Here is a 20,646-nt window from a genome sequence, read left to right on the forward strand (position 1 = left end):
TAATAGAAAAGAGACATAATTTTGAACACTTGTTGTACATTTTTCTAAGTCAGTGGAGAAAAAAAAAAATCTGTTATAAAATAAGATTGTAGTACACTATTTTTAAAAAAAAAAAAAAAAGAACCAGACTTCGTATTTTATGATAGCCATGGTATATTGTTCATTGATTATCTTAAAAAAGGTAAAATATTATGTACTACATCCGAACAGCAAAATATTACATGACATTAGTTCAATAATTGAAGGCTGTAATCGACGAAAAGCGAGCTCTTATGAAAAAGAAAAAAATTCTCTTTCATCAAGATAACGCACCGAGTCACAAGTCGATGCAAATGACGATGATAAAAATGAATGAATTGTACTTCGAATTGCTACCCCATCCACCATATTCGCCTGATTTAGCCCCCAAATTTCAAAAGAATGCTCTAGGGAAAGAGATTTGAATCGAATGAGAAGGTCATCGCCGAAGCTGAAGCATATTTTGAAGGTAAGAAGACAAATCATTCTACAAACATGGTATCGAAAAGTTAGAGAAGCACTGGAATAACTATATTGCCTTAAAAGGAGACTATGTTGATGAATATAATCAAATTATGTCAAAATGTTGTTGTTTTATTAGCCATCCTTACAGATTTATTGAACAATGCGTTCCGTATATTAAATTAAAGATTAAATTATAAATAAAGAGCTAAAATTAAAGGAAGCTCCTATTTGTTTTATTTTATCTAGAAAATTAACATTTTTTAAAAATGAAAAGTTAAAATTTCAAATTTATTTTAATATTAAAGTAAATTTGATTCCGAAATCTGAACAGATTATAAATAATTTACAAATATTTATAAGAAGGCCCTTATTCTGAGGTTTGCAAATCATATTTAATTATTGCACCTGTCTTACACAGGCATGGAGTTATACTTCAAATTTCAAAAAGTTAAAAAAAAAATCAATCGAAATTGACCTTAAAGTCCTGTAAATGCGAACTTGTTCAGTTGTTAACATGGTCTCCATATAAAAGTTTTTTCTACTCATGACAGCCTATATAATGGTATATAGCGTTTCACTTTGATACGAGACAGCCTGTACATATAATATAACATTCTAATATAATTATAAAATTTATTTTTAAAAATGCCTTGTTTGAGAATAAATTTTTTTTACATTTTATTTTGATTTTTCTCTTTATTTTTAAATTAAAAAGTTTCTCGCTTAAGTTTTTTGTTTTCAATGTGTTCTATTTGTCTTTATGGGTATATCACAATCAACACTCTCTTTATAGTATCGCCACTTCTCCCTTTTTTCAGTTTTGTATATAATGAGAGATTTTCTATTTTGACTCAGAGCTGCCAACTTAGTCCGAGAACATACAATTTAATTTTTTAATAGAAAAAAAATAAAACATAATTTCTCTTTTTTTAATTTCTAATGTTAAAAATTTGTATTTTTATTCTCATCTGAATAATAATGTAAAAAAAAAAAAAAAAACTTAATTAAATAAAAATTATAATGTTTATAAATGAAATTGAATTAATTTAACGGGAAATGGAATAATTAATTAGATTATAATATACTTAAATATTAAAAATTTTTGTTTTTCTTTTCAATAATATAGAAAAAATCAAAAGAAATGAACGAATTAATATAATTTTGGTCCCACAACAAGAAAATTAATTTTGTTTTTTTTTTTGTTTTATATATGTGTGTATGTGTGTGCTTTTTTTCTTTTGTTTTTTTCCTTTCTCTTTATACATACTCGTATTTTTATTTTTTACATTTTAAGTCTATAATAAAAACAAAAACGATTTAAAAATCAAAAAAAAAAACAAAAACAAATTTAATCAACTTCTAATCGTCTAAAACTACCAACAACACCAGCATCTATATCACCAATACTGTTACCACCGAAATTTGCTGATTCTTTTGTTATTTCAATTTGCATATCATCTAATGCTAAAATTGCAGCACGTCTCTTTAATAATTTCTCTTTAAATTGTGCAATCATATCAGCTATTGGTACAGTACCACCATATTCTAATGGTAAAAGTGATGGATCAATTTTTGTTTTTAATTCATCAACATTTCTATGCAACTAAAAAAAATTTATAAGAAAAATTATAATTAAAATGAATTTTTAAATAAAATTTAATAAATTTTGTGAAATTGCTAAATTGCAATTGAATTGTGTTTACTATTAATTATTATTGTAATTTCACGAAAAAATCACGAAAATCACGAAAAAAATTTTAAAACTTACAATTATACGTTTTTTTAATTTATCTGTAAGCATTGATACAGCAACTTCTATTATTTTAGCACCATAATGTGGTATACCAATAAAATGAGTTTCTTTATGTCTCATTGGTGTTGAATTCTAAAAATTAAAAAATTTTTATTATTTATGAAATTTATATATGAATTTAAACTTACTTGAATACATTTTATCACATTTCTTAAATCAGTTATTGACCATAAACTAATAAAACCCATATTCATACCAGATTCATCATTAACATATACATAACCACTAACTTGTGATTCTTCATCATCAAGTAATGCTTCACATATTAATGAATGTACACGTGCCATATGTGTTGATGTATATTTATATGGATCAAATTTACCAGCAACTGATAATATTATTTGTCTACCATATTCATCACGTTGTGGTAATGGTACTAAATAACCATTTTCAAATATTTCATTAATTATTGGATCATTAATATCTAATTTTTGAAACCACATTGGATATAATTGACGTATTGTTAAATATTTTTCTAACATTTCACATGCTGATTGTACTGAAAATTTTTTTGTACGTAAAAATCTTAATAAAAATACAGCATCAGTACGACATTTTTTTATATGCGGATGTTTTGAGATCCATTCACGAAATTGTGTTAATGCTTGTTTACGTATATTTTCATCTTCACGTAAATCATCTTTTGCAATTTTTTTAAATTGTGAACTTAATTTACATATATATGGATCATAATCATCTGATGGTATTGATGATAAATGATGTCCTGTTTGTACAACTGATTCGGTTTCCAACATAATTCTAAAACAAAAAAAAAAAATAAAAATTAATAAAATATAAAATTAATTTTTAATAATATTGTTTCTTTTTTTAAATTATAAATTTAATATTAAAATTAAGAATTTTATTGCAAACATTTTTTTTTTATTGTGAATTTTGTGAGTAATTGGTTTGTACATTGACTAACAATTAACACTTATAATATAGTAGGAATGTCATTCGTCATTATTATTATTGTTATTACTGTTATTGCAAGGTATTTTTAATATCATGCTTGTTTACTATCATATTAAATACTATCATATTATACTTGATATTTACATAAATTTTTACTGTCTTACGATTTACGATGACGTTTTACATTGGACGCGATTAAAATTTTAAAATTTATTAAAATATTTTTATAGAAATTTTTTCCCTTCAATAATGGTTATTGGAATTAATTCAAATTTTATTATAATTTTATTATAATTTAAATGTTTATACTATATATTGCTTATATTGCTTTACAAGAGGGTATAAAAATGCACATGTGTTGTATAAAATTAAAAGAAAAAAAAAAAAAACTAATGATGTAAGATTTTACTAATTTTGTAAATTTTAATAAATAAAAAAATAGCTTAAAAAGCTTTTAAATTAAAATTTTCAATATAAACTAAAAATTTAGTTGAATACGTTTTTTTAAATATTTTAAATAATTATACATTATGGTAACTTTACCTTTAATTATCACCTTTTAATTTGTACAAAAAAAAAATAAATGAAAACCTAAAGAAAAAAAATTCATTTAGGTGATGTTACTCAATTCAAACATAATAATTTATTTTATCGTGCTAAAAGTTTTCAATTCATTGACCACAAATGAACGAATACAGTGATGTAAAATCAAAAATGAACGATTACATTTTTTACATTTATGCGAAAAAACTCAGTATTTGAATACAAAATTTTATTGAATTTAGTTTGTGCCTTTCAAATATTTTATGACCAGCGAGTTGAATAAAATTTATTCAATTAATATTTGAAAATATTATTTTTAATTTACAAGTTCATATAGTGTTATAAACGCAAATTTTAAGCGTATATAAAAAATTTATATATATTAAATTTCACATTTTTTTAGTTTTTTTTAAAACCTTGAATGTTCTTAAGCCACTTTTTTTATTAAAGAATAATAAAAATTTATGAATTAGAATGGTTCATTAGAATATTTTTTATGAGCCAGAAAATTACCAATTATTTTAATTAATAGATTTTCAGTTAACATAATTGCATTATTTATTCATAATTGGGTTAGAATTAATATTGGATTGGTACCAGAACCTTGATTAAATTTATAAAAATTTTATGAAATATTCAATTTTTAATTGAAAACAAGAGAAAAGTTTTGAATTATTTGCAAAATCAACAAAAAAAAAAATGAAATTGATTTGGGTGATTAATTTAAGTTCTTTTTAATTAGAACTATGTAAATTTCACACCCATCAAATTAAATGAATAATAATAAATTAAATTCCTTTGTTTAAATTAAATCATGAGTTAATTTGTGTCTCGCTCAATGAACTCAATGATGTGTACTAATCCACTTGAGGGTTTGTTTTAGTATTTCATTTTACAATTAATAAACAGTTCTTGCCAAATCTGAAGATAAGTGAAAATACTGTTTTTAAAAACAATCTGTTACATACGTTATTTAAATTACTTTCATTTGTAAGGCATTAAATTATATCAAATTATTGCATACATTTAGGATGAGCAAAAAAAAAAAATGACTTCGGAAGCTATTAATTTTTGGAGGAAGATAACCTTTAGAAGAGCCAAGAATTTTCCCACAGAAATAATTTTCTAGGAAAAATCTCAAGAATTTTAGAAGAACGGAATTGAAAATTGACGAAAAAGGAATTTCAAGAAATTTTTTTTTGTAAAAGAGCTAAAAAACTGCACATATAGTCTAAGGATTTTAATAAGAACTAAATTTGAGCACAATACTATAAGAATAATGAGCAAAAGAGTTATAAAATAACAAAATGGGTGTTTTTGAGTGTAATTTTAGGGAATAGCAGTAATACTGCTCGTGAGCAACATGAACTCAAGGCGACAGTCAAAAAGTATATGGGAGAAGCGATACATATATGAAAAGTGAAGAAGAAAATATTTTATGCAGAAATAATCTGTCTGTAGACAGTACGAATTATTGAACAGTTTGCCTTAAATCTCTAGTTTAATATATTTAGCTTTTATATTTTCAAATTAAATTTAATTATAATTTTTTAATATTATATAAAAATAAATATCGTTTTGATGAATTTCGAAATATATTTAAAAATTTTGTTATTTAAATAATTTTTTTTTTTCGCAATAATTTAAATTTAAAATGCCAAGCAATTTACAATAAACAAATAATTTAAAAAAAAATAAAATACAAAATTTCCCAAAATTTTCAAGGTTTTTAGTTCGTTCACTTATGTAATAAAATTTTTTATTCGTGTATGTATATTTCCACCAATAACACACACATACAAACGTTTCTCTTTTCCACTGATCATTAATTTTTTAATCGTCACACTTTCCATTTCAATTGCTTTACAATATTCAATACAATTTTAACTAATGCAAGGTCGATTCAATTGGATATTTTATTTTTTTTCATATACACGTACATACATATATATTTTCGTACATAATAACTGTGTGTGTGTAAATGTGTACTAGTTTTAAAAATTTTCTTAACTGTTATTTAACCAATATTTTATTAAAGTAAAATAAAAAGTGAAAAATTATAATAAATAATTTTTATTATTTTGGTTTACAAAAATTATTTTTTGTCAGACTCTCACACACATGATCGTTTACTTTCGACTCACAAGTCAGACATGATCGTGTATATTGTGTTTACAAATGTATATATATATATACTGTAACAATGTGCGTAAGTTATATGTTGTATGAAACTAGAGATTATTACAAATTTTTCTTCTTTTGAGTATAAGTATTGCAAAATTAAAAAAATAAATTTAATTTTTGGAAAATGTATTCGAAAATGCTTTAATTATTTTCACTACATAGCAAGTATGAGGTATTCAAATTTAAAATTCAATTAAGATTCAAGAAAATTATAGATTAGTCTTTATAATCGGAACAAGTCATTTAAAATTTTAAAATCCTGAAATCTCAAGAAGTAATAATTTAAAAGTCTGAAATAATTTAGCAACGAAAGATGATGTTAAACTCAACCGCACCTTGAAATTTGTTTGCGTAACGTAACGTAGACGTAAGCTCCATTTTATATAAGGTAATAATTAGAATTATGTACAAGTAATTAAAAATAATATTTTGGTTAGCAAGGAAAAAAAAATTACTTTATATGACTGACACGCTCGACATATGTGTGATAGATATTTAAAGCTATGAAATCTGTTCCAGAGCACAAATCTATTAAATATTGCATATTATCTAAAGAATTTATATTTTAAGATCTTTGAGATTTCTATAATATTAGAAAATTACATGTGAATTTCTTTTGTTTAATTGAGAATTCACAAATTGCATTTCAAGAATTATACAATCTTCAATATTTGTTAAAAAAAAATTTTCAACAAGATTAAATTAAAGTGTGATATTCTTAAAATTCACACAATTTTCTAATTTATTTACAAATATTCACAATAGCTTTATTTATTTTAATTGTGATATTGTTGTTAACAATGTCGTCAATCAATAATTTCAATCATTTAAAAGTAAATATTGACAATTTGTAAATTCAAAAAAAAAATTTTTTTTTAAAATTTATTGACAAGGAAGTGATTTTTTTTTAATATATTATTATTTCGGTAATTAGTAAATTATTATTAATTTTATTAGTTTTTTTTTAATGGAATATTGTTTGCAATTTAAAACTTTTGTGTTATAATATTGTTTGGAGCCGTATGTTTAAATAATTCAAGCAAATATTAAAATTAAATTGTAAATAACAATTAATGATAAAAATTTAAAGGACAAGTGAAAATATTATTGTGAATTCTTGTCGCACTAAGTTCCTATACACCGTGGTTGCGTATTGCATATATAGAGTATTAGTATTTCATTTAAAATATCTATGGTTCGATCCCAAATTGTGGTAAGAAATATACAAAATATTAAAAAAAAAAAAATTACTATTAAAATTATTAATACTGTTATTTATCTTTACAGATGCTTAATTATTGACGACAATAATAACGCTTTGGTGCACAATATTTGTTGCCATCCATTGACGTAAAATTCGATATATATGTTAAACATAGCTATTTATATATATCAGAATAATTTTTACAATTATAGTAATTGAAATCAGATTATTTTATATTATAACAAATTTATTATATTAAACAAATTGGATTTAATTTAGAAAATTACAGAAGTCGTGCAGAAAACTAAATATGTTTTACAATTTTTCTAAAATACAATTATAATTATATTGACATTAAATTAATCTTTAACATCTGCTTCCAAGTACATTAATTAATTCAAATTATATTTAATATATCAGAAATGTTATTGGAAAACTATTAAGATTAATTAATACAATATCAATATAAAAATCTTGTACTTGAATACTTTTAAATCTTGTACTTCATTAAAAAAAAATTTAATTAATTGCCCTTCATTTTTATATGTAAATTAATCCAATTTTACACTAAATGATTTTGCAAAAAAAAAAAAAAAAACAAAATTTTTAAAAAACTATAAAAGTGGATCAAAATTTTTCGCATTTAGTGTGCTCATAAAAGAAGAATCAAAATTAAAAAAAGTAAAATTATAAATATTATAATGTCTTAATTAATATTAATCAAAATATAATATTTAGGTATATATGTATAACAGATTATAACATTTAAATTATATTATCAATTTGTCATTGAATAAAGAGAACAAAAGTGTAATATAGAAATAAAATATGATAAAATGTCATTTAAAAATTTTTCACTAATTTTAATTTAATAATACATTTTCCGATATTTTGATATATTTGTATCACAATTTGTTGTTAATTTATGATTAACATCTATATATATTCACAAAATTTTATTGATAAAAGTTGTAATTTTAAATAATATTCTATACATGAAATTCGGGAAAAAGGAACTTAAAATTGTCATAGTTATCATAATTAAATATAACACTTTAGTTAATTAGAAATAAAATATTCAATTCCAATTAAATTCCGTCAATTAGTTCCTGACATATTGTCAAATATATAGAATCGAACATTAGTAAAAATCGGGTGTCCAGAACATTGATAACAAGATTTTAAATATAAAATGTCATGTAAGCTCATTGGTTATTTCTCTGTATTTAAGCAAAAATGGATATTGGTCCCATACTAAATGTCCACTTGCTGAAATCTGATTTTATCAAAGAGTTAGGAGACTTGCTCTATTGGAACACAAGGCTTATATATAAATTGTTAGGTAAATTTACTGATTATTTTATTAAAAATAGTTTAAAACGTAAAATTCGTAATAACGATTCAGTTTCACAGACCGGATATATTTGAAAAGCAGTACAGATCCCATTCTACAAGTAAACTATTTAGATATATATGTAAATTTTTGTGAAAATCGTATCAGCCAAATTAGAGATACTGATTTGCAAAAGTAGACTGATAGATAGATAGGCAGACATATAGACTAAAAATAATTATTTTACACTTCCCCTAGCACATGGAACAACATATTTCCGTTAATATACAAGTGAAATTTGACCAAGGAATATGCTCTCTTTTATTGTATGCAATGTGATCCGTAATAATTTATGGTAGTATCGGTAATTATTTATAAATATGGTGGCATTTCTTTTCTTAAACCATTTATATCTAATTAACATTTATGTATGCATTGTAAATCATATAACAAAATCATAATATATGCATTTAATGTAAATTGTACATTTTTTCAAAAAAAAAAAAATAATATTCCGTGCAATATATTGTTTATTAAGTGAGTGTAAATTAAAGTGATAAAGAAAATTATGGATATACGTACATACATACATATGTATGTATAAAAAAACTTTACCGGTAACTTAATAATAACAGTGTCTAAGAGTTAAATATAAAACGATACACAAAACGCAACCCCATTTACACACGCACAATAATTACAAACATATAATATGCATATTTGAGTAGATATAAAACAGGTGTGTACACAATAAGTGAATTGTATATTTTTTGTGACTTATATATGCTTGTGTATAATGTTTGTGTGCATTTACAAACATAACTGGTTTTTATTATTATTATTTCTTCATTTTGTCACTTCTTTTTTTTCTTTTAAATTTTTTTTTAATTTAATTTTGTAAAAAATGTAAAGAAGAGAAAGTTGTTTTAAAATCCCCATAATAAGTTAACAATATAATAATAAAATATTCGTTACGTCATATGTTAAATAATATTATATTAAATACCATATACATACACGGAATATAATACCATCTTAATATGTAAATCATAATAAATTAAAGAAAAGAAGAAAGAAATGTATATATAGGGTATCTCAGTCAGTTATGGTGAGTAATTAATATTTTTTATAACAAAATATAGAATAGTTGTATATTAATAAAAAATATAAGAAATTCGAAACTTTGGTATTCCACCAATTCCACCAATTTTATTTGTTTTGCAAAGTGAAACGTAGATGCACAAAGTTAACAAAGCTTTTAAAGTAAGCAAGGTGGCAAAATGCCAATTTTTTTTTTCAATACCTCGCACTGTAAGCTTTGACAATAAAAATAACGGTTCTGTAAAAAGTGAAATTCAGCAAAATTTTCTAATTCTGTATAAAAGAAGCTTTAGAAATATAGAAAAAATACTTTTTTTTTTCTTGTGAAAAATTTCCTAAAAAAATGTAGTTGAGCATTAAAACGACAAAACAGTCATTAAAATTAAACATTATTTAAAATTTGTTTTTTTTTCCGAAATTTTTTTGTTGTCATTTTTCTTCTCATCCATAAGTTGTTTAAAGCTAGGAGCCCGAAATTTGAGCAGTTTTTATATACTAATAAATAGTTTATTTCGTTAGACGAAAAGTTTTTTTTTTCACTTCCATCGCCTCTCAAGTTATTCTCCTCTCGAAATTCGTAAAATTTGAATTTTCTGTATTTTATATTTCCAGAATTGTCAACTTTTTCAAATTTCTGTACATGCAGAAATCTAACGTTACATCAAAAAATATAATTACATATTTTTATTAAATCAAATAAGAATTCAAGGAGAATTTCAGTGTTATGAACTCCAGTGTTTTTCAATTGTTTGGTTTTTTTCCCATTCCCCAAAAGTATGCAATAATTTGAAAATTTTTGTTATATCAATGAAAGTAATTTAACAGAAATATTTTCAATTACTGATGGAAGAACTTCTACTTTAAAAACAACTGGTTTGACCCAATTTTATTTATTTACTTTTCGTTTCTCTCTACTTTTAAACTCAGTTTACTTGGATATCTTACACCCTCTGTATAAAAAAACATATTAAATTTAAATTAAAAGCACATCTATGTAAGTAATCTCTTTTAACATTTATCAAATATAATAACACTCATACGATTCACTGATTTGTTAAGTTTACAATTTATCAATGTATAACGTAATAATTAACAATTAAATTCTGTAATAATAATAATAATGACAATATACATATGCATGTATGTATATGAAGATAAAATTCAGGTAATAAAAGTGACATAATAATAATGACGCGTCACATTAAGCTTGATGAAAAGTTTTATTTAATAACAGTAATCATCATCGTTGTTCTCCTCCACTAATTTCATTAATAATTTTTATATTCATATATTCAATCTTAAATATACAGTTAATAATAATAATAATATGTAAAATACCCACAATTTTATTATGCAAAAATGATTACAACAAATTCAATAAGAAAAAAAAACACGACGACAAACACAGTCAAAATAACAAAAAATAAATGTCACATTTTACGATCATAAATTTAAAAATAAGAATAATAAAAAAAAAAAAAAACGTTATATTTTTCTCATTTCTTTTTTTTTGTATTTTCTTGTTTATCTTAACTTCTTTTATCTTGAGGTTGGGTTTTGTGATTCGCAGCTCTAAGAAAAACAAAAAAACTAAAATCATATGTTCATTAAAAAAAATAATGTTGTAGTCTTAAAGTATGTCAGTATGCCAGCCAGATTTTGGTATACATACCCAATTTTTGATTTTAATTTAAATAATATCGAAAAAAATGGAAAAAAAACAAAGTCTTTAGAGAATTTAATTTTTTTATTTTGAACAATGAAAGTAAAAGTAACCGACATTCAAAATACAAAGGCTATACGTAATAAAAATTTGTAAAAAGGAGTAAAAAAGAGTGTAAAGATTTTGAAATATTAAGGAAAAAATTTTTTTGAAGTTTGTATACAATAACTGTTTTTTTTTTTTTTTGAAAGAGATTAAATAAACAGATGTCGTTGTGAAGGTTATTTTTTGACAAAATTGCCAAAATGTCATATTAAAAAAGATTATGATTTAAAATTAAATTTAATATGGCAGAGATTTAAATTAGAGCAATTTTTGCTTTTTTGATTAACATTTTGGGATGTGAAAAACCGCAATACCTAAGATGCAGTCAAAAAATTTTACTGCAATTTAACTGCACTGTTACAATATTGTAGTATTGTTTTCCGTTTGGTTTACTATTGCGTAGTTAAACTCCATTTTTAGTAATTTTAATTTTGCAATATGGAACACAGATAAAATATACTACTATATTAATACTGCATTTTAGATGTAAGGGTATACATTTTAAAAGAATTTTGATTTTTTTTAAATTGCAATAAATAAATCCATACATTTCACTTTTATAGCGGGACCAAATTCATAAACTGACCAATTATTTAAACCGCTCTTGAACTAAATTACCTTCCATAATTATGTCCTGTTTGCTGAACTAAATTACCATATGTCCTGTTTTGCTTACCACTATTAAATTTGTCATTTTAAATTTTAAAATAAACTCTTTATATAGATCATTAAAAATAAAGTTTATTTTTGCTATTAGTTCTCTTCACCTTTTAACAATTCACAAAAATTTAAATCAATTTATAATTAAACCATATTTAGGTTAATTGATTTAAATTGTTGAATAAATCGAATTGAAGTTTGTGTCTTGATGGATGTATCGCACAAATATTTTATAAAAATTACAGCTATAATATAAGAATATTAAAAATTTTGCAATTGAAATTATATAAGTACGAACCTATATTAAATTTTTCTTTTTTGGTAATTTTTAGATTAAAATTTTGGAAATTCAATAATATACGTAGCGACTGTACGTTATAGCTAGTATAGGGCCACAAAATTCGCTCAAATGTAAGTTGAACATATATTATTCCATCTGAATTAATACACCATATTATGTAGAATAAAATTTATAATTCAAAAATATATTTAGCTTTAAAATTCCCCATATTTTTATTAATAGAGATATATATTATTGTATATATTAGATACAATACATGTTAATTTTTTACTTTCATATTTGCAGCCTAGAATAGTATCACCTTTTCATATGAAATGAAGAAAACTTGAATATAATTGGGTCAATGGTTTGTATTGTAGCACTTTTCCCTTCAACAAGTGAAAATAATGCTTTTTAATACAGTCTATGTATACCTACCATACTACTAAAATTATTTTCATTCATATACGAAAATATTTCTAGGATTGCATACATTTAGGATGAACGATTTATGCAATCTTTGGGTGGGTATAAATTGTGCAGGAGGGGAGGTAGGTAAAAAATTTTCTACAAAAATAATTTTCTAGTAAAGATCTATGTACGTATTTTAGCTTTCTATCTTGAAGGGTGTAGAAATTTTGTAAACATGTCCACGGACAGACGGACGGACGAACACAATGAAACTATTAACCACTTTTTTTTTTAATTTTTTTTTTGGGAAAAGTGCCAAAAAGGAAACCTTTATACGATTTCTAAGAAAAATTTCATCCTCTCTAAATTTTTAATCAATAATTAAACTTAAATTTAATTTTGAATCAAAAATATTAATAACAGAAGGGCAATTTGTTTAAGCGGGTTTAACACCACGTGTGAATCTTTTCTCGTCAAATTACATTTAAAAATTTAAATAATTATTTTTATTCCGAAGGCATACACACAGCATTATTTTTTTTAATTATATGTGCAACAAAATTTTAACAAAAATTTCCATTTATTTTCCCAAGTATACTTGGAAAAATAAAAAAATATATAGAAATAAATTTATTTTTGATGTTGTTTTATAGCAAAATTTTTGTTTACACAGAATTTAATTAGAAATTCAAACCACATAAATTTTAATTATATATAAGGTAACCATAAAAAGAACAGATAAATGCACAAATTATACAAAAGTTTTTAACATTTTGTGGAACATGTTTTTCATTTTCCTATATTTTATATAATATACAACCACCTATACATATTATATATATACATAGAGTTTAATTATTTTTGAAATTTTCATTTGAATTCTTGGCGGCATATAGCACACAATAATCACTCTCATATATAAATTGGAAAAAATTTATACAAATTGTGTAGATGTGTAGATTCCTTGAACTTTTGCAATAATATAAAAATATAAAATAATTTATTTATTTTTATTGATTTAACTATACAATAATAAATAATTTAAAAAATCAATTGAAATTTTTTTTTTTTTATGATAAATTCCGGATATTATTAATTATGTAAAACATGCGCTTTTTTTATAACATTGTTTAATGAAAAATACAAGTATATTTATGGTTAATTGAAAAATTTTAGGGTGTCATCAATTATATAATTTGTAAATGTTTGTTTAAATATACACAAAGTGCTAAAATAAATCATAGCTGCTTTAAAAATAAATTTGGTGACGATTTGAGGTTATTTTTTTAAAGTTTATTTTATCAAATATAAATATAGAAGGTCAAAAATGTTTTCAAAGTAAATTGGTTATCGTATGATTTTACTAATTATTTGTTTTAAGATATATATAATATATAAATTACTGAATACGTAATAGCTAAATTAGAATTTAGAAAAAAAAATATTAAATTAATGCTATTCAAAAATATTGTACTTAATTTATGTGTAAATCAAAAATTGAATTTCAAATATAAAATTTCAGTAAATTTTAATAGATTCTGTATTATATATTATGTATATATTTACGGTATATGTAAAAGGCAAAATTATCTTACTCAATTTAGCGCGAAATTGAAATATCACAATAAATATTGATTCTATTCGGGTAATACTATAAAAGGTATGATTAAATTGATTGGTGAGAAAAACACTTATTTAAAATATTTTTTTTTTGAGAAAAACAATTAGTAATATCAAAAATTACTTAATATTTTATTAAGTTACTTAATATTTTTAAACTATATTAAAATTTTCATTATTCAATATAAAGTCAATATTTTAGTATAAAGTAAGTAATCATAACTGTTTATAATTACTTATAATTATTTTGGACAGGATTTCCTAAGCGTTTGGGAACTGCTGTTCCACTCACTTAGGAATATCTCCAGCTTTATACTGGAAACGGGAATATTATAGATGGGAGCGTGGGGAGGCTACAATAAGTCAGGAATGGGTGCCGCGGCTCGGCGGGGAAGGGCAGTCCGCCAGCTCCATTCGGTTCTCCTAAAAATCTACAATCTGCAAAGTATAATTATAACAAATAATTTGTTTAAATTTTAAGAGAAGAAAGGAGTAATTAGTAAATAGAAGTTGTAATAGAAGAATTCTGTTATACAAAAATATAAAAATTAAATTTTTGTATAATTTTCAAATCCTTTACTAGCCCTTTCAGAAACTGCTCATTTAAAGCCCTTATCTTTTTTGGAACGGAAGTTATAATCAAAAAAGCTTGGATAAGTAGAAATTTTGAGAAAATTCGTTAAAATCCCTGTATCTCGTAAAACCTTGAGATTTCGGACCCAGTCCGGAACAAAAGTTTTACCCATTTTCGACCCTCTAACCAACGGTATATGTAATTATATACCTTTCAGAATCACCCTGTATAATATACTTTAATATAGTGTTTCATATACACGTTCGAATTTTCTCTATTTCGAAATTTTTTTATTATTTTATAGATTATTTGATTTGTAGCAGTTTTACTGTATTGAAAATGTTATATTATTAATTCAAATTACAACATTATATATAAATAACTTTTTTATATGAATTTTATGTAATTTTTGTAAGAAAATTAGAAATGAAAATGTGCATGCCAAGAATATACAAAATCTAAATTTTTCTGAACCCATAACACGACACCATATAACTTAATATCAGCTTTCCTCTGCAATAATTTTGTGAATTACAGTAAAAACAAAAAAGAAATAAATTTAAAAAAAAATATAAAAACTTAATTTCGAATTTTATATTTTCGTAATTTAAAATTACAATTTAAACAGACAGAGAGTGTAGTTATGGTGAAATTATTTTACACATTACAACGATCATATAATTTTTTTTTTAAATTAAAAAGAAAATAAGTGGTTAAAATAAAAATTTTTAAATCACACTTTTTCTACCCATACAACAAAATTATGTAGTTATAGCACAAATGACTTGATTGACCTCTTTTTCTTTAATTTTTTTTTTTTAGGTTTTTTTAGTTAATAATTAAGTATCTTAACGTTTACACCAATTTACACACTGAATTGACGCAATATACATACTCACATTTCTTTCTTCTACGTATGCTTTCATATACAATATTTACCAACAAATGAAATTTTAATTACAATATTACAAAATTTTGCACAATATTGTTCAGTGTAAGTAGTTTAATTACACATGCTATTAACTTATATTGATATACAAATATATATACGAGTATAATATAATAATATTAAAGGAAAAACTGGTTATTAAAAATGTTATAATTAAAATATCGTTAATCTCCTAACCATACCATATACACATATACAAATAAATTAATTACGGTTCTACTAATAATAAAATGTCCTATTAAAAAATTAAATTCGTGTTTTCCACTAGCATGAATATAAGAAAATCATCTTTTTATAAGTATGTACATATATTATATATGAAAATATTTCCATATATGGAACTGTTATATGGAAGTATAAGAAATTTTACTTGCATGTACATCTATTTAAGCATCTATTTAACTGTAAATAAGAAAATCATTGTAGAAAATAAAAAAAAAATTAATGATGACTTCCTGATACAAAAACTATATTTAAAATTTGATTTTGAAATCTTGAACAAATTTAGTTTTGTTAAAGCAAAATATGTATAAAAGTTTTAATAAAAAAATATAAGAAATTTTTCATTTTTAACATTTACCAAAAAAAAAAAACTAATGGAAAAGCAAAAATTATTTATTTGTCATTTATAAATTAACTATAACGAAAGAAAACATTATGAATTTGGGTTACTGTTTATAATATCTAAAATTTTAACCATATAACAGTTATATGAGATTCTTTATTTTACCTATACTACAATTTGACTTGAATATTTCGAGGTGAAAATCAAAGTTCAACTATTCTATTAATATTTATATTTTCAGAATTTAACCCTTATGCCAACTTCAATGTCATTTGAGGTCATATCAAAAATTTTTCTTAATAATGTATATATGTATATGTATGTTTTAAATGGATTGTATAAAAATAATATAATACGAGTAGTGCGTAAACAAATGTAAACAAATATTGTTATTATGTTGTCATCTTGTTATTAAATAATCAAATATTTTCTAGAAATTTCTATCACACAATGCGTAGTATTGCAGCATATTATGTGTTAGAAAATTTAAAAAAAGAACTTTTAAGCTAAAATTTATTCATATAAAGAATATGTATAACAGTATTACAAATTGAAAATTCTAAGATTTTAAGCATAGAATTTCGAAAAAATAAATTCTGTTTTTAATTTAAAGTGAATTTGGCTTAATAAATATACTTTGATTATTATTTCAATGTATTATTAAGTCATTGACGTTAATGAATGCAATTCTCGCCCGACGACTATAAGCAATCGTATTAAGCTTTCTGAAGAAATTTTTATACATAGGATAATATAAAAAAAAAAAACTTTTAGAAGAGATTGAATCAAATTCGAAAACACAATATGTCTTAAAATTAATTGTGTACATTAAAGGGTTAAAGAAATTGTGCCCATTAAAGGGTTAAAGAAAATTGTATTACACTAAGATTTGAGTCATGTATATTGAAAATATCCCACAAATGACTGGGTTTAAATGGGAAGTTTAAACGTGCGAGAAGTTATATACTTATATAATCGGAAAAACAAAGTTTTAAGATAAAATAATCAAATATAAGAAAGAATAAAAATGAAATAGAAAATAAAAGAAAAAAAAACAATTTTCTTTCTTTCTGTTTTCAATCTTTACCATTAACCTTATTTTTCCTTATTTTCTTCATTTATATGCCATATACATATACATATAACACTTTATATCCAGGTTTAAATCATGATATTATGTGCCACTAGCTTAATGAAAAAAAAAGTGCAAGTTGACTTTTAACTTTAATTTTCTTCTCAAATATAAAAATTTCTGTTAAGATCAATGAAAAGTTAAAAGTGCGGTGAAAGGAAAAGTGGTTTGTCAGAGTTTTTCCTTCCGCAATTGAATACATTAAATTTATTATTTTTTCTTTTTATTACAATTTTAATATTGCAGAAAATTTTGCAATACCATTGTATAGAAAGAGAAAGATAGATAATAATAATAAAGTAAATATGGCTTTTAAATAGAAGTAAAGTAGGTAACGGAAAAAAAAATATACAAAAATTATGCAGTCAAAAAAAAAAAAATTTGTATGTGGGTTTATAATAGTCGTAATTGAAAATTGTGGTTTTCTAAAAGAGTAAATAAATATTTACGATATTGTAAGAAAAAAATTGGTTACATAAGATTTTTTTTTTTTTGTATGAAAATTGAATTTTCATCAAAATAATTTTTAAAACTTTTGAAAATTTTGTTTTTAAAAAAAAAATTTAATTACAAAATCTTATACGTACTTAAGAGTCACATTTGAGTCATATAAGCCACAATAATGCACAATGTGTAATTATTAAAAAGAGGAAAAAAAATTATTAATAATTAATAAATTAATATTAAATTATTATACGGAAGTTGAATGATTGAATAAGCATATCATCATATATAAAGCTGAAACATTAATTTAAATAAGTACGATGAAATAATTTAATTAAAAATATTCAAAATTTTTCTCCTTATTCTCTTTATTGTGAACGTTAACGTATATTTGAAGTTAAAATTGACATATTATGGTGACTTCAAAAATGTGGTAAATAATTTGATATTTTTATATTCTCTTCTTGCTATACAAAATCGGCAATTCGTAAGCTGGATTCCGAATATATCAATATCGTATTATTGAAATTGTTAAACTAAAGAAATAATATTTTAACAAATTTGTAATAGCACATATTAAATTTAATTTATTACAGTAATAATAATAATTTAATAATGTTAACATTAAATGAATTCTTAATTTATGAAGGAGAAGAGACTAATCACCCGCCTATTTAACTCAATGGCTAACGAAACTAAAGTATCGCTCTATTATGTCATATATAATGGCCCTATACTCTACTTGATGTTAAAAAAGGAAATGAAAATGAAGGAAAATAAGTTGATTATAGCATATCTATAATAAGTTAACACTTTAAAATAAGGACCTCTTGTCTATCTCGCTATTTTACTCAGAAAGTGACAAAAAAGTTAGTAACTATCATATACTTGTATAATGTAATTTTCGAATGAGAAGAATTATTTGATATTGTGTATCTCATTTTTTTCTAAATGCATATACAAAATTTGTTTATCACCGAGATTCAAAAATTCGCCAATCTTTTAAATGGTTTTATGCTAAAATTGTTCTATTTCAAAAATGTTAAATGATCGAATTTTTTGTTGAATGCCATCTTTCAAATCACGGTAAGTGATTTAATCTTTAAGAGATAAGTGACTAATTTTTATAATCAATATTTTTTTAAAGTCATTGATATTTATTGTTTATATTTTTGCTAATTCAATATCAAATATTATGGACATATGAGTATAATTACATTTAAAATTTGTATATATTAATCTATATGATAAATATAATTTTTAGTATTGACTTGATCAGGGTTTGAAATCAAGACTCTTCATAGTTAACCCTTCAAAGAACAGGTGTTATTACAATTATACACCATTGGTCATATAAATTCTATATAGTACAATATAAATAATAAATTCCATATATTATGCAGTACTATAGTTTACCACCTTACTAATTAAAGTAAACTATAACGAAATATAATACATGTATATATACTTTACATGCTTGCTACCATAGTATATAATTTTGTAAAAAATTTAAAATATTTCTTAATTTACATATCATTTATATACCCATTCCATTGTATGTACATATATTTATATATATATGTATGTAGGTAGGTATTTTATTTGTTTATAATTATTTGTACAAATTATTCATACATCTTCTTGTATATTTTTGTATTAAGCGTTTTTTATAAAATGTTTGTATAATATTACATAATTTTTGCCTGTACAATGTAGTACGTAGTATTTTGTGTGTAGTATGCCTACATATATATATTGTATGAATTTGTATATGGACAAATCAAACAAATTATACTTTGATTTAGTTTGATTTGAATTTTTAAAAATAATCAAATTTTTAAATCAGAACTGATTATTGTAAACGATAAGTTTTAAATTTTATTATATTATTCGATTTTTTAGTTTAAAATGTTATTGAGGTAAATTAAATTAATTAATTTGAAAATTTTATTTTATAAATTTTAATAATTATAATTAGTTTTTTTGTTATTATTTTTGTAATTAATTTTCAAATTATTTTCCAATATTTATGCAATTCTTTTTAAAAATTTTTCAATTTTTTAATTTTTTTTCAATTAAATATTTACACTGAAATTTTTCAATTTTAAATTCTTTTCTTAAAAATGTAAACAAAATTTAATTTTACAAAAACAAAAATAATTAATTAATTTATTAAATAATCACCTTAAATTGAATCAAAAATTCTTGAAAAATTTTATTAAATAAAAAATTTAATGATGTTATTTTAGGAATGGATAAAACCGAACTGAAATTTTTATTTTCTCAACATTAAAATTTATTTAACAAAACGCATAAAATCCCACCATTTATCGTGACAAAATAAACAAAAATTTAATGATAATAGAAAAAAAAACGAAAGAAAAAAAACAATAAAAAAAAAAGTCAAAAACAAATTTTTTTTTTATATTTTTTGTGTTTTAAGAAATAGGTTTTTGTACAAACTAAACTAAAATAAAAATTTACAACAAAATATAAAAATTAAATAAAAAAAAAAAAACGAAGAGAAAAAATAAAAATTAATTTTGTTTTTTGAAAGCATTTATTTTTTTGTTTTTCTTTTTTTCTTTGAGAGCTTAAAAATTCTGTACCAACAAGTCATAGCAGTTTAAGTTGACATTAACACAAGAAACAAAAAAAAAAAAAACC

General features: G+C 22.4%; 1 protein-coding gene across 1 annotated transcript; it reads right to left on the bottom strand.

Moving 5' to 3' along the window:
- Nucleotides 1-1,743: 1,743 nt before the first annotated feature.
- LOC129609143 (clavesin-1) lies at nt 1,744-20,288 on the bottom strand. The gene is made up of 4 exons (XM_055521038.1): nt 20,164-20,288; nt 2,425-3,055; nt 2,252-2,368; nt 1,744-2,086 (listed from the first exon to the last, which is right to left on the bottom strand). Exons 2-4 carry the CDS (start codon nt 3,049-3,051, stop codon nt 1,832-1,834), a joined length of 999 nt encoding a protein of 332 aa, XP_055377013.1. The 5' UTR covers nt 3,052-3,055; nt 20,164-20,288; the 3' UTR covers nt 1,744-1,831.
- Between the last annotated feature and the right edge of the window lie 358 nt (nt 20,289-20,646).

This window comes from Condylostylus longicornis, unplaced genomic scaffold, assembly GCF_029603195.1.
Source record: "Condylostylus longicornis isolate FDR11 unplaced genomic scaffold, ASM2960319v2 ptg000038l, whole genome shotgun sequence".
Classification (NCBI taxonomy): domain Eukaryota; kingdom Metazoa; phylum Arthropoda; class Insecta; order Diptera; family Dolichopodidae; genus Condylostylus; species Condylostylus longicornis.